Source organism: Phyllobates terribilis, unplaced genomic scaffold (genome assembly GCF_046119375.1).
Source record: "Phyllobates terribilis strain yellow unplaced genomic scaffold, ASM4611937v1 Scaffold_10__3_contigs__length_209671492, whole genome shotgun sequence".
Taxonomy (NCBI): domain Eukaryota; kingdom Metazoa; phylum Chordata; class Amphibia; order Anura; family Dendrobatidae; genus Phyllobates; species Phyllobates terribilis.
The window spans coordinates 195921873-195936453 of record NW_027362770.1 but is presented as its reverse complement, the minus strand read 5'-3'; the positions used below and the strand labels follow the sequence as shown (position 1 = coordinate 195936453).

The following is a 14581-nucleotide window of genomic DNA, read 5'->3' as shown; positions in this document are numbered from 1 at the left end:
GCTAGGAGCTCATTGGGTGCTGGTCACCTGAGCTCACACATAGAGGGAGTATATAAGGTGGGAACCATCTTAGATCAGGGTCAGTCTGTGAGACGTCAGTCTTTTGTAGAGGTTTGGTCAGTCTGAGAGAGACTGAGAAGCAGAGAGAGAGGAGAAAGAAGGACCCAGAAGGGGGAGAAGAGGGAACTCCATGAACCCAAAATTAGATCAGAGGGTGAAGAGTTGGCAACAGGGTACCGGATCCCAAGCTGGTGGAGGCTACAGCACACCTTAGCCAGAGACCGGAGGTCGTGGGCAGGATCTGCCACGACCACCCACTAAATCCACCCGGAAGGCAAACCAAGAATAGGGTCAGGGAACCCAGAGACAAGGGTTTACCAACAAGAGGCCCGAGGGAGCCGGACTTAGGTGGATCCCTGGTGGGGAAGGCCAGAGAGAAGGACAAGTCAGAAAGGGAGCTCAGGACCACGCTCCAGAATCACCTGGGGGTTGGCCGAGTCCAAGACCTGGTGGACGCAGCACGGCTCGGGCGGTCACTTAAGGCCAGAGTGACCACAAGAACAGCAGTAAGTAAAAACCCTGAACTGCACAGCCCGGCTCGGAGTCTTCTTAACATCCACACTGCACCACCACTACCACCATCCTCTACACCTGACCACCTGAGGCTATACCCCTCCCTTTGGGGGTTATACTACCAGAGCTGCACAAGCACCACCAGCCTCAGCGGACCCTGCTGCAGCGGCGGCCGTATTGACCGCAAATCAACGGGTAGCGTAGTCGACACAAAGAACACTAATAACATCTGTAGGACTGCCACACACTGAGCTTGACACCCTGGGCACGGACCGGGTCACCGCCACTCGGAGACTACAACCCCCATCTGATCCGGCTCCGGGTATCCCCCAAACAACACTGGCCCAGGGGGCGCGTCACACCCAGCCCCTCAGTTTTCTTTCCTATCCGCCCCCATGGGGGTTGGTCTTGGGGGCATCTGCTGACAATCACCTTCAGGGGCAGCCCCCCCACGTTGATGGACATCTCCATTGCTGCATTCATGGCTGGTGGGGGCGGGCTCCTTCTTTGGCGCCACTCTGGGACCTGGCCCACGATGGGAGGTGGCTCCTTGCTGTCCTTTGGGGCGCACATAATGGCGTCCGCTCTGCCAGAATGGGAAAAACGGATGAAGATGGCGGGAAACGGTCCAAAATGGCGTCCGATGGCGGGAATCGGCTCCGGATGGCGGGAAACGACTCCGGACGGCGGGAAACTTCTGGAGATGGCGGGAGACTTCTTTTTAAGGTACATGTGCAGTTTTATTCAGGCACGCAATACCCGCTTGTGGCGGGTTGGTAAAGATCCTGCCGACTACGCCAAAGTTGACGCGCCCCCTGGGCCTGTGTTGTGCAGGGGAACCCGGAACCGGGCCTGTTGCAGGATGCTGGGGGGTTGTAGTCTCCGTGTGGCGGTGACCCGGTCCGTGCCCAGGGTGGTCAAACCAGTGGCAGTCTATTTGTATTGCAATTGTCCGACTACGCCACCCGTGGATTGCGGTCAGTAGGGACCGCCGCTGCGCTGCAGACCGCTGAGGCTGATGTTGTATGCGCAGCCAAGAATGGGATAACTCCCCACGGGAGAAGTATTGCCTCAGGGCAGCTAGAGTAGAGATGATGGGAGTGATGGTGTGAGCGTCCCAGTACTAATGGTGCTGGTGCGGTGAGGAATAACAGAGACGTGCAGTTGCAGTTTTCAATGCTTTACTCACAGTTCTTTATCAGGTCACTTGTGCGCAGTTAGGACCGCCCGAGTCATGCTGCGTCCACCAGGCAAGGGACTCGACCAACTCCCAGGCAATTCCAGAGCGTGGCACAGGGCTCCCTTCCTTTCCTTTCTCTGGCCGTCCCCACCAGTGACCCACCTTTGTCCAGCTTCCTCAAGCCTTCTGTTGGCGAAACCTCTCTCCGGTTTCCCTGACCCTATACGGTATGCCTTTCTGGTGGATGTAGTGAGGGGTCGCACCAAGATGTGGTAACAACCTCCGGTCTTTGGCTGAGGAATCTGTTGCCTCCACCAATTTGGGTTCCGGCACCCTGTTCTGCCAACCCTTCACCCAGTATCTCCTCTGGGCATATGGGGTTCCTTCTCTCCTTGTGTCTCTGGGCCTTTCTCTGTGTTCCTTACTTCCTTTCTCCTCTGTTCCAGTTCCTTTCCTACTTTCCTTTCTGTTCCTTCTTCTCTCTCTCCCTCTCAGGCTCCAGCCTCCTGACAAGGCCTGCCTGCAGAGCAGAGCCCATGCAGGGGCTCTGCTTCCTATCTTCTCCTCAGACTGCCTCCACTGAACTGAACCGGCTGAACTGAACTGTGTCCTAAGATGGTGCCCACCTTATATACCTCCTTCTGACACCCGAGCCCAGGTGACTAGCAACCAATGGGCTCCTACCTATGCCCAGCGACCCACCCCTATCTGCTCCTACACCACTGGGCTTTCCTTTCCCCGCCCCACTCCAGCCAGGGACAGAAGCTGTCGTGCCTGCACTTCTGTGGGAGCACCGTTGAGCTGTCCCTCGGAAATGGGGTGTGTGTGGTGCATGCAGCCTACCAAGCCCTGGTCCACACTCCATCCTTACCCGGGAGTGGAATATCGCACCTCTGGTTCGAGGTGCAATACCCCTGTAGCAGCCGAGCCCTCGGGGTGCTACATTAGCACAAGCCTCACGGGGGCAATTCCTGTCCTCGGAGCTCCTGAACTTCAAATTGTCCCTCACATACAGCTTACCATGGAAGTAGCGCCAAGTCAAGTCCCAGTACTTCTCGGGGATCCTGCTAGAATTTAACAAACTCAACCCAACCTCCAGATCCCGACTTGGGCAGTCTTTGAGGGCCAATGTACTCTGAAAATGAGAAAGCAAGACCCTCATATCGAGGAGTTTCCTCGGGAGGGACCTCACCTCCCACATTCCCAGACCCCACCAGTGGATCATTTTCAGAACCGGGGTAACATAAGCCGGGAGATGCCCGTGTGGTGTGCGAAGATCCTTCAATCTTCCCCCTGTCTCCCTGTCAGGTAAAAGGTATTTTTGCCCGAGTTTTAAAAATGAGAGATGTTTTAAAAAAGAAAACCCCCACCCCCTATCCGTTTGTAAGAAGACATAGAACTGCAGTGCTGGCCCCCACCCTAAGAATTTTTATTAGCGTCGTAAACCCTCAGTGTAGCGCAGCTTCTATCTCAAACTAGATTATTCCCTCCAAAATTCCCATTGTTTAAAAGCTTGTACAGTTAATGTAGAATTTAAAAACGCACATGACGGTCACTAACCCAGGGACCAGATTTTTGGAATGTTCACATTTTCCTGGTTACAATGATATATTTTTCATAACTGGGATACCCCCAGAAATTGAGGAATTGGTTTCTTAGCTTCTGAGCATCATAGAGAGGTCCTGTTTAATATCCATCTACATGAAAATTAGTGACGGCCAACATGATGTCTCCATCTTGGATGTGGGACCCCCCCACACCAAGATATGGAATTTGAAGGTTTCTATGTTCTATGCAGCTGGGTGGTTTCACAAAACCGAGCCCCCGTGTGAGGTAGACAAAAGGGGTGGTTCCTAATAATTTGGCCCTGTTACTAAAAAGCAAATCGGCCATTTTCAGATCATTCTTCTCAGGGACGTCAGACGCACGCACATCACGCTGCGCGGAAGAATCACGTCTACTTTCCGGGGAGCCGTCCCCCCCACAGAATCTGAGACCATCACCTTGTGAAACAGGTTTTGCTATTACTTATCCCTTTTATTTTAATAACTGTTTATGCATACATGTAAATTGTCTCTTTATAATATCTTGTATATATTTTGTAAACACTACCCCCCTTTGGGAGTAAATCATTATTATTTACCAGCTTCGTTCTTCTTGTCCTATGTCGAGCAAACACGTTCCTCACCCGCTAATTCACGTTACCTACCAGGTACCCGATCCACCTGTTAAGCGATCGGTGGTGGCAGTATACCAGTATTTATGTGATATTGTGGTTTGAGGGTGGCTGGTCGGAGGCATATATACGTTCCTGGAAGGAACTGGAGGTATATATACGTCCTGTCACATCACGTGCCGCAATAGTCGACATAAATTAGAGCAGCTGCACCAATGCTTATCCTCGGTCAATACCGTGTTTGACCAGCAGGAAAAGGGGGCGCCAGAGAGCTGCAAGGTCTGACCCAAAAGTGGGTGTCGTTTTCCTGACACTCCCATTCCTGGAAGAAAGGCTGAAACCATCCCTTGCAGGAGAATTCCCACGGAGGAGCCCTCTCTTTCCAGAGGTTTGCCACGTTCACTTTCAAGAAGGTGTTCACTAGGAACACCACGGGGTTCACCATATTCAAACCCCCTAGTCTCCCCGTGCGGTAAGTGACCTCCCGCTTGACTAGGTTCAGTCTGTTCCCCCATAACATCTGGAAGAACAGACTGTAGACCCGTGTCCAGAGAGGCTCTGGCAAGACACAGACGCTGCCCAGGTAGATTAGCAAGGGGAGCAGGAAAGCTTTGCACAGGCCAACCCTTTCCCTCAGGGTCAAAGACCAACCCCTCCATTGGTCCACTCTTTGGGCGACACCTTTGATTCTGCCTTCCCAGTTTTTCGTGGGGTAATCACCCTGGCCGAATTCGATGCCCAGGACTTTAGCATGTTCTTGGGGTTCGGGGAGGGTGTCCGGAAGATCAAACCCGGGATCTCCGCCTCCCAGCCAGAGACTCTCACACTTATCCTTGTTGACCTTGGACCCGGATGCCTCCGAGTAGCGCTCCACTTCTGACATCACCACCACTGCCTCCTCTTGCGAAGAAACAAAGACGGTGACATCGTCCGCGTAGGCCACCACCCTCAGGATAGCCTCCGGCGCCACCAAACCCATCCGCACCCCCGCCAACGGTCCACAATCGATCCTTCTGAGGAAGGGATCGATCGCAAACGCGTAAAGCAAAGGGCTAAGAGGACAGCCCTGACGGACACCGGATCCTACCCCGAAAGGTCGTCCAATTCACCCATTCACCAGAGGGAAAGTCTCAACCCTCCAGGCAGACCATACCTCAAAAGAGTGGACCAGAGGTACTCGTGGTTAACCCGATCAAAGGCTTTTGTCTGATCCAGGGTCAGTAAGAACCCCTTCCAGAGGCCCGCGCTTCCTTGCTCCACGGCCTCTCGGACACCTAGAACTACACTAAAAGTGCTACGGCCAGGAAAGCAACAGTGCTGAACCTCCGAAAGGAGCCGGGGTGCAAACTTCACCAGCCTGTTGAAAAGTATCTTAGCCAAAATCTTCTTGTCCACATTGAGAAGTGCTTTGGGACGCCAGTTCTCCATGCGTGACGGATCCTTACCCTTTGACAAAATGATCAAAGCTGACCTCCTTAATGATCTTGGCAGAGTGCCCGAGGAGAGACACTCGTTAAACACCCGAGTCAAGAGGGGGACCAAAGAGTCCCTAAAGGTCCTAAAGAACTCGGATGTTAAGCCATCTGGACCTGGCGACTTTTTGGGCCTAAGCTCATCGATCGCCAGTCTCACTTCCTCTTCTTTGATCGCTTCTGCCAAATCACCCAGCGAGAGGTCAGCCCCTGGCTCAGGAACAGATTCAGCCAGGAAAGCCGACATCCCGTCATGATCAAGCTCCCTCCTTCCCAAGAGGTGCGAGAAGTAGGAACTGACGACCTCCAAGATCCCTGATCTGGACCTTCTCAGGGACCCCATACTGTCCACCAGCCCCGTCACTATCTTACTATTCACTGACATCTTACAGTTTCTGTAAGGGTCGGGCGAGCAGTACTTCCCGTAGTCCCTCTCGAAAACCAAAGATGCGTGCCTATCGTACTGACACCTCTTCAGCAAGGACTTCACTCTGGAGATCTCCTCGCGGCTACCTCCAGTCGAGACAAGATGCTCGAGTTTCCTCCTCAGGCTCTGATACAGGTGATCCCTGTTCAGGCTTCTGAGGTTCGAGAGCTGCCGGAAGAATCTCGCCACCCGATGTTTGAACATCTCCCACCACTCTGACTTAGTGTTACTTAGGCCCAGCAATGGTACCTGGCTCTGAAAGAATTCCTCAAAAGACCGTCTTACAGCTTCTTCCTCAAGGAGTGACGAATTCAGCTTCCCATAGCCTCTTCCCATCTGAGGAGTTTCTTTAACGTTCAGAGAAAACATAATCAAACAGTGATCGGAGAACTCCACCTCCACAACCGACAACGGCGAAGAGACGGCCTCCTCCTTCAAATAAAACCTATCTAGCCTAGACCTGCACTGACTACCTCTAAAAAAGGTGAATCCCGTGTCGCCCGGGTTGTGCCGGATGTGGACATCCACCAGGCGAGCCTCACTCACTATCCTGTTTAACGCGAAGTAGTCATAAGCCAGCCGGTCTCCGGAACCTCCTCTATCACAGGATCTCGCGACATTATTGAAATCCCCTCCGAAGACCACCTGCCGACTCGAAAATAAAAAAGGTTTAATCTTCAGGAAGAGACATTTGCGGTCCCACTTGGACTGGGGACCATAGATGTTAATAAGCTGAAGATCTTGTCCCCCCATGGAGACATCTAGGATCAAGCATCTCCCCATTTCTAATTCGATCACTCGTCTGCATTCAACCGCTGCGGTCTTAAAAAGGACCGCCACCCCGCTATACGGCTCGGCCGCGAGAGACCAGTAGGAGGGCCCATGCCTCCACTCCCGCCTTGCTTTATGCAAGGTTGATATATCGGTCAACCTGGTCTCCTGCAAAAATAAAATGTGAGCGTCAAGTTGGCCGAGAAAATGAAAGGCCGTGTACCTTGCCGCATCTGACTTTATGCTGCAAACATTAATAGTTGCCAGCGTCAACGGGGTGGGTGCCGCCATCATGATTGATTGAATTAGATAGCCTTTTTCTTCCCACCACTGACAGTCCCAACCTCTTCCTCTGATAATGACGGGTTTTTAGTGCGCTTAAGACAAACAGACTCATCCATTCTCTCCTTACATACATTCTTGCCCTCGTCTGGTGGTCCTGGGTTAGTCGTCCCCCCAGAGGGCTTTGTATTTGCCCCCTGAGAGGAAGACCCAGCCATCTCCTGGGCCCCAACCACCTTGTCCGCAACCTCCGGCCCCGGGTCCCCACTTCCCCCCTCCAGAGGAAGGTCCTGGAGAGCCCCGAACCGGTTGGAGAGATCCACCAGAGGGGGGGGCGGCTGAACCCTCCAATGGCGCTTGGATCACGGCCAGAGAGTCAGAGGGGTCGCACTCCAAAGAGGCAGCTCGAGACCTGGTCCCCCTCCTACCTCTGGCCGTTTTCCTGTTGTCCTTTTTCTTTTTCTGTGACCACTCCCCCTCTCCCTCATCTAGACTGTCACCAGAAGAGGGTTCCTGGGAAGACGTGGCGTCCTCTCGCTCTTCCCTTTCAAGTCTCTTGACTTCCTCGCTCAATTCACTGTCTTTAGGATCCTCAGCTGCAAGTGAAGTACCTGGGTCAGAGTTTAGGGACATTACTCCCTGCCCCCTGTCCCCACGGCGCTGCTCCTGCCGCCTGATGGTGGATGGCGGCAGCTTGCTCCTCACCGGTTCCCTGCCTCCCCCGCCCCTACTGGTCCCTTCACCGGCAAGATTAGTTCCAGCTTTCGCCTGTCCCGCACTCGCCGCTTTCAGGACCGCATTGGCGAAGGAACGCGGACAGCAACTGAACGGGTGACCGAGGTCACCACACAAGTTACACCTAATCCTGCGACAGGCAGCAGCAAGATGACCGAGGTCCCCACACAGTGCGCATTTCTGGGTGGTACACTGCGCACTGAAGTGACAGACCTTAGGCTGCAGACATGACCTCGGCTCATCTTTATGCCGTCACAGCCAGACACTGAGGAGCACAAGCATGCCTGCGCTTCTCAGTGTCTGCGGGATGACAGGCTGGATGGCAGCGTTCTGCTGGGATCCAACCTGTCATCTCGATGTAGCAGAGCTGAAGCTGTCGTGGGATCCATGGGAAGGTAAGGATGAGGTTGGTTTATTATTTTTCTTTTATTGCAGGAGATCGTTGGCTTCAGCTGGAATGGGCGTGATGGTAAGTATGGTTTAATTTAGAACAATAAAGAATTGTGTGTTTATTTCAATTAAAGGACTTTTTTCTGGGTGTTGTGTTTTTTTTAAATACTTTACTAGAAATTCATGGCGGTCATGTCTAATATTGGCGTGACCCCATGAATTTCGGGCTTAGGGCCAGCTGATAATACCAAGCTGGCCTTAACCCCTTTATTACCCAGTGAGCCACCGCACCAGGGCCCTGGATGAGTTGGGTACAGCACCAGAAGATGGCGCTTCTATGAACGCGCCATTTTCCGGGGTGGCTGCGGACTGCAATTTGCAGCGGGGGTGGCCCAGAAAGCTTGGGCCTCCCTGCGCTGCAGATTCCATCTCCCAGCTGCCTAGTTGTACCTGGCTGGACACAAAAATAGGGCGAAGCCCCACGTATTTTTTTTTTTAATTATTTCATGAAATTCATGAAATAATTAAGAAAAAAAGGGCTTCCCTATATTGTTGTGTCCAACCAGGTACAAATAGGCAGCTGGTGGTTGGGGGCAGCCCGTTCCTGCCTGCTGTACCTGGCTGGACACAAATATAGTGCGAAGCCTATATCAGCTGGCATTATCAGCTGGCCCTAAGCCCGAAATTCATGGGGTCACGCCAATATTAGACATGACCGCCATGAATTTCTAGTAAAGTATTTAAAAAAAACACAACACCCAGAAAAAAGTCCTTTAATTGAAATAAACACACAATTCTTTATTGTTCTAAATTAAACCATACTTACCATCACGCCCATTCCAGCTGAAGCCAACGATCTCCTGCAATAAAAGAAAAATAATAAAGCAACCTCATCCTTACCTTTCCATGGTTCCCACGACGGCTCCAGCTCTGCTACATCGAGATGACAGGCTGGACCGCAGCAGAACGCTGCCATCCAGCCTGTCATCCCGCAGACACTGAGAAGCGCAGGCATGCTTGTGCTCCTCAGTGTCTCGCTGTGACGGCATAAAGATGAGCCGAGGTCATGTCCAATGAACTCGGCTCACCTCATGCACGTCACTGACAGCGTGGGAAAATTCTCCTGCACTCATTGGACATGACCTCGGCTCATCTGGATGCCATCACAGAGAGACACTGAGGAGCACAAGCATGCCTGCGCTTCTCAGTGTCTGCGGGATGACAGGCTGGATGGCAGCGTTCTGCTGCGGTCCAGCCAGTCATCTCGATGTAGCAGAGCTGAAGCTGTCGTGGGAACCATGGAAAGGTAAGGATGAGGTTGCTTTATTATTTTACTTTTATTGCAGGAGATCGTTGGCTTCAGCTGGAATGGGCGTGATGGTAAGTATGGTTTAATTTAGAACAATAAAGAATTGTGTGTTTATTTCAATTAAAGGACTTTTTTCTGGGTGTTTGTGTTTTTTTGTAACTTTGACTATGGGGTTAGTAATGGGGGTGTCTTATAGACGCCTCTCCATTACTAACCTGGGCTTGATGTCAGCTGGCATTATAAGCTGACATCAACCCCAGCCCTATTACCCCACTGCCACCGCTACAGGGCAGTGGGAAGAGCGAGGCTAAGTGCCAGAATTGGCGCATCCTATGGATGCGCCATTTCTGGGGCGGCTGACGGCTGGTGTTTCAAGCCTGGGAGGGGGCCAATATTCATGGTACCCTTCCTGGGCTATTAATATCAGCCCCCAGCTGTCTGCCTAGCCTTTGCTAGCTATTAAAATAGGGGGGACCCCACGTCATTTTTTTGGGGGGGTCCCCCATTTTAATAGCTAGTAAAGGCTAGGTATTCAGCTGGGGGCTGATATTAGTAGCCTGGGAAGCTCCGTGGGTATTACCCCCTTCCCAGGCTTCAAACATCTGCCCCAGCTGTCTGCTTAACCTCCGCTAGAGACTAAAATTAACACTAAATGACAAGTACAGTTATCAACACTGTCACTGTACTTCATATATATGTGACTGACATGTTTCTATCTATCTAATCTATGTGTGATTCTCTATTCCTTCTATTCTATATTGTCGGGTACCGGTGTATGCCGCTACTGAATTGCCGGCCGGCTTTTTTAAAGAGACGGTGCATGAAAACACTATTATTTTTTTTAATAAATCCTTTACATTAAATGACAAGTACAGTAACCAACACTGTCACTGTACTTATTATATATGTGACTGACATGTTTCTATCTATCTAATCTATGTGTGATTCTCTATTCTTTCTGTTCTAAATTGTCAGGTACCGGTGTATGCCGCTGCTGAATTGCCGGCTTTTCATGTTTCACTGTGGGCACTGTTCCCATCGATTTGGGCAATCACTGTAATGCCACAACCACCATGGCTGTGGCATTACAGTGAGTGGCAGACAATCCCTGCATGATTGGTGCTCAAAATAGCGCCAGACATGCAGGACACGCTTTTGGTGCACAAACAGTTATCGAACATAACCTCGAACAGCTGAATTTTTTGCAAATCGTTCGGGTTCGTCGAACAACTCGAACACCGCCCAAAACAGCTCGAATTTGAGATTGGCGAACAGTTCTAGTCGAACACCGCTCATCTCTAGATATGGGTAACAGTGTTTCCTGAAACCATCAATCTCACCATGAAGGTCCAGGCCCCTGACCAGATACCATGGTCATCCAGATTCTTTTGGGGAATATTGGTGACTTCTCCGTATCGACTCACCCAGGTGGTAATGTCCATACAGGAAAGCGACTCGTTACTAGTCAAAACGGTCACTTTCCTGACTGAATCTTGGCGGGTTATTGCCAGGGGAAAGAGACCATGCCATTCGGGGCGACTCCGAGCCAGCTCATGGCGAGACCAGAAAAGCTGAAGGCCCTCCAGTCTCACGAAGCTGACATCGAAGTAGGAGGTCCCGTAGGGATGGATCAAGGCAAAGATGTCATATGCCGCAAAGCCCATCCCCAGCAGGAGCTCAACCACCTTCGACCTATCAGGACAGGCATCCTTGCTTACCCACTGGAGACGGATCACGTTCCTACATTTACTCCTCTGCCCCGTTGTCGGTAGAGACCAGACAGTCTCTGCCCCTCTATCTCGGAAGGCTGAAAGACCATGTCTCTCTATCCAGAAAGACAGATCAACCTCCCTCCCCTCTACAGTGATGGAGCTCTCCCCTCTCCTCAGGGCGTCCAGGAGCTGCTGTTGCAAGTCACCATCCCCAGGGCCACCAGACGAGGGCGCACTACTACCCCCAGCACTGACAGCTCCTGAATAGCCAATGCTGGGGGGGCAGAGGGACCAGCGCCTACTTCCCACCCACCAACACCGGTGCTGCTCCCACCATTCACTCCACTACTACTCACACCATTCGCAGGACCATTACTCCCATCATTCACTCCATTACTTCTCCCACCATTTGCTGCATCACTACTCCCATCATTCATTACACCACTACCCCCAACATTTGCTACACCACTACTCCCAGCATTCATTCCATCACTACCACCACCATTTGCTGCATCATCATTCACTGCACCACTACCCCCACCATTTGCTACACCACTACTTCCACCATTCCTACTACTCTCACTATCTGCTCCACCATTACTCCCAGCATCTGCTCCACCATTACTCCCATCATTCACTGCACCACTACTTCCATTCCCTTTACTTGTCACCCCATTACCTCTGCTGTTCTCTGCACCTTCCACAGTCACCTCCATTCCTTCCTCCCTTGTGTCTGGTGTCTCTGCACTCACACCTGCTGGGCCGGGGGAGGGGAGCACTCCCAGAGACTCCTTTCCCTGCAGCACCACACCCGTTTCCCTTTGGTTGCTGCTGGCTTTCTGCAGGTCATCTCCAGGAGTGCCCTGCCCCCCTACTGCAGCATTTTGGTCCTTGTTCTGGCCAGACTGTTTTCTCGGCACCTCTGCCCGCCCTGCACCCACAGACTTTGGGGTCTTAGTGTCCTTTTTGGGCGCTGGGGCACATTGCCCCCCCTGTCGCAGCAGTGCGCCCAGTATTCTTTGCAGATGTGTTTTTCACATCCTTCCCTGCCCCCCCAACCCCAGTGATAACCGGCTTAGCTGCAGAGGGCAGGGAGGGAAACTCCACAGAACTTCCTATGTCCGGCGCTGTGAGTACCTCCACAGCCTCGCCCCCTGCACTGTTCCCCGCACAGATGGCAGCATCGCCGGACGTCCTTCTCCTCTCCCCACCTTGCCTCTGCCTCGAGCCCACTGCAGAGCCCGTGCCTTTAGGTTTGGTGGGGTTTAAACAGAAGGTGGCAGGCGCAACATCAGACATTGGTACATACTTGTAACTCACCACCTCCTGTGCAGCTCCTCCGGTCTTCCTCTTCCTCCTCTTGGTCTCCTCCACTGGTTTGTCCTCACCGAAAGAAAACTTTGTCGGGTCCACTGGAGACTCCAGCAGTCGGATCTCCCTCAGCAGTCCTCCTTCCTCCTCCTCCCCCGTCACTCCAGCCTCTGCTGTCGGAGTCCTCTGCCCTGCAGGGAGACCACTTGAGCTCCGGCTCTGCCCCTCACTGGCTCCAGCAACTGAGACTCCAGTCACCGCTTCATCCTCCTCCTCCTCTTCACTAAGGATGCCGGCTGGTGGGTCTCCTGAGGTGTTTAACCCCTTCATTTCTGAGAACCGCCGCTGGTTCTTAAACCTCTCCAGGAAGGGACCTGCGCTTTTCTCAATCCCCTCCCGGAGGAGCACTAACCTGACCACCTCGTCTCTGAGGGCTTTAAACCTCTGGGAGGTCGCGGGTCTTTCCTTGTTGGACGCCCGGGTGTTCAGGATCCGGGCCTCCCTCAGCTCCTCTTTCAGCTGGGTTAGTGCTTTGCCGGCGTCCTCGTACTCTCGCAACGTGGCGACCACTCGGGAGGAGAAGGAACTTGTGGACTCGCTGGAGCTCATCTTCCCCCAGGATCTTGCTGGGCTCTTGTTCCTGGGGCCTGGGGTGCCCCGGTCTCCCTCTCTGGGCGGGTGATGAACCGTCTCGGGGTTTGAGCAGGTGGATGTACTCTTCCTCACCCTTCCCGATCTCCTCACTCCCTCCTGGGCCGGTTGTTGAGGCTCCTTCTCCCCCGCCGGCATAGACCGGGTGATAGGAGGCTGGGAAGCCATGCCGGCCTCCCAGTAGGCCTGCCTCTCCCTGGGGAGAAGAGAGGCAGATGACGACCCTCCTCCTGGAAGTGCTTGAGCTCAGGAGGCAGGTGCTACTCTCAGCACCACTCCTCATGTCCTGTGTGTATACACTGCACAGTACCATTTATTCTGTCCTGTATATATACACTGCACAGTACCACTCCTCCTGTATATATACACTGCACAGTACCACTTCTCCTGTTTATACACACTGCACAGTACCACTTCTCCTGTCCTGTATATACACTGCACAGTACCACTCCTCCTGTATATATACACTGCACAGTACCACTCCTCCTGTCCTGTATATATACACTGCACAGTACCACTCCTCCTGTCCTGTATATATACACTGCACAGTACCACTCCTCCTGTCCTGTATATATACACTGCACAGTACCAGTCCTCCTGTCCTGTATATATACACTGCACAGTACCAGTCCTCCTGTCCTGTCTATATACTCTGCACAGTACCACTCCTCCTGTCCTGTATATATACACTGCACAGTACCACTCCTCCTGTCCTGTATATATACACTGCACAGTACCACTCCTCCTATCCTGTATATATACACTGCACAGTACCACTCCTCCTGTCCTGTATATATACACTGCACAATACCACTCCTCCTGTCCTGTCTATATACTCTGCACAGTACCACTCCTCCTGTCCTGTATATATACACTGCACAGTACCACTCCTCCTGTTCTGTATATATACACTGTACAGTACCACTCCTCCTGCATATATACACTGCACAGTACCACTCCTCCTGTATATATACACTGCACAGTACCACTTCTCCTGTTTATACACACTGCACAGTACCACTTCTCCTGTCCTGTATATACACTGCACAGTACCACTCCTCCTGTATATATACACTGCACAGTACCACTCCTCCTGTCCTGTATATATACACTGCTCAGTACCACTCCTCCTGTCCTGTATATATACACTGCTCAGTACCACTCCTCCTGTCCTGTATATATACACTGCACAGTACCAGTCCTCCTGTCCTGTCTATATACACTGCACAGTACCACTCCTCCTGTCCTGTATATATACACTGCACAGTACCACTCCTCCTATCCTGTATATATATGACGCGCCCCCTGGGCCTGTGCGCTTCTGCTGTGCAGGGGGAATACCCGGAGCCGGATCGCTGAGGGTTGTAGTCTCCGTGTGGCGGTGACCTGGTCCGTGCCCAGGGTGGTCAAACCAGTGGCAGTCTAAATGTTGTAATAAGTGTCCGACTACGCCACCCGTGGATTGCGGTCAGTGGGGACCGCCGCTGCGCTGCAGACCGCTGAGGCTGATGTTGTTTGTGCAGCTGAGTATGGGATAACTCCCCACGGGAGGAGTATTGCCTCAGGGCAGCTAATGTGGATGATGGGAGTGA

At 52.4% G+C, this 14581-nt stretch overlaps 1 protein-coding gene across 2 annotated transcripts in view; it reads right to left on the bottom strand.

The window, feature by feature from the left end:
- The window catches only part of LOC141164857 (uncharacterized), a 235785-nt gene extending 222814 nt beyond the window's left edge, over positions 1 to 12971 (bottom strand). The window contains exon 1 of one of the 2 annotated variants that reach the window (XM_073650494.1): positions 12337 to 12971. In XM_073650494.1, coding sequence (XP_073506595.1) covers positions 12337 to 12947 — 611 coding nt within the window. In that variant the 5' untranslated portion in view covers positions 12948 to 12971. The remainder of the gene's footprint in view (positions 1 to 12336) is intronic. The other variant, XM_073650493.1, reaches the window with a different exon arrangement.
- Between the last annotated feature and the right edge of the window lie 1610 nt (positions 12972 to 14581).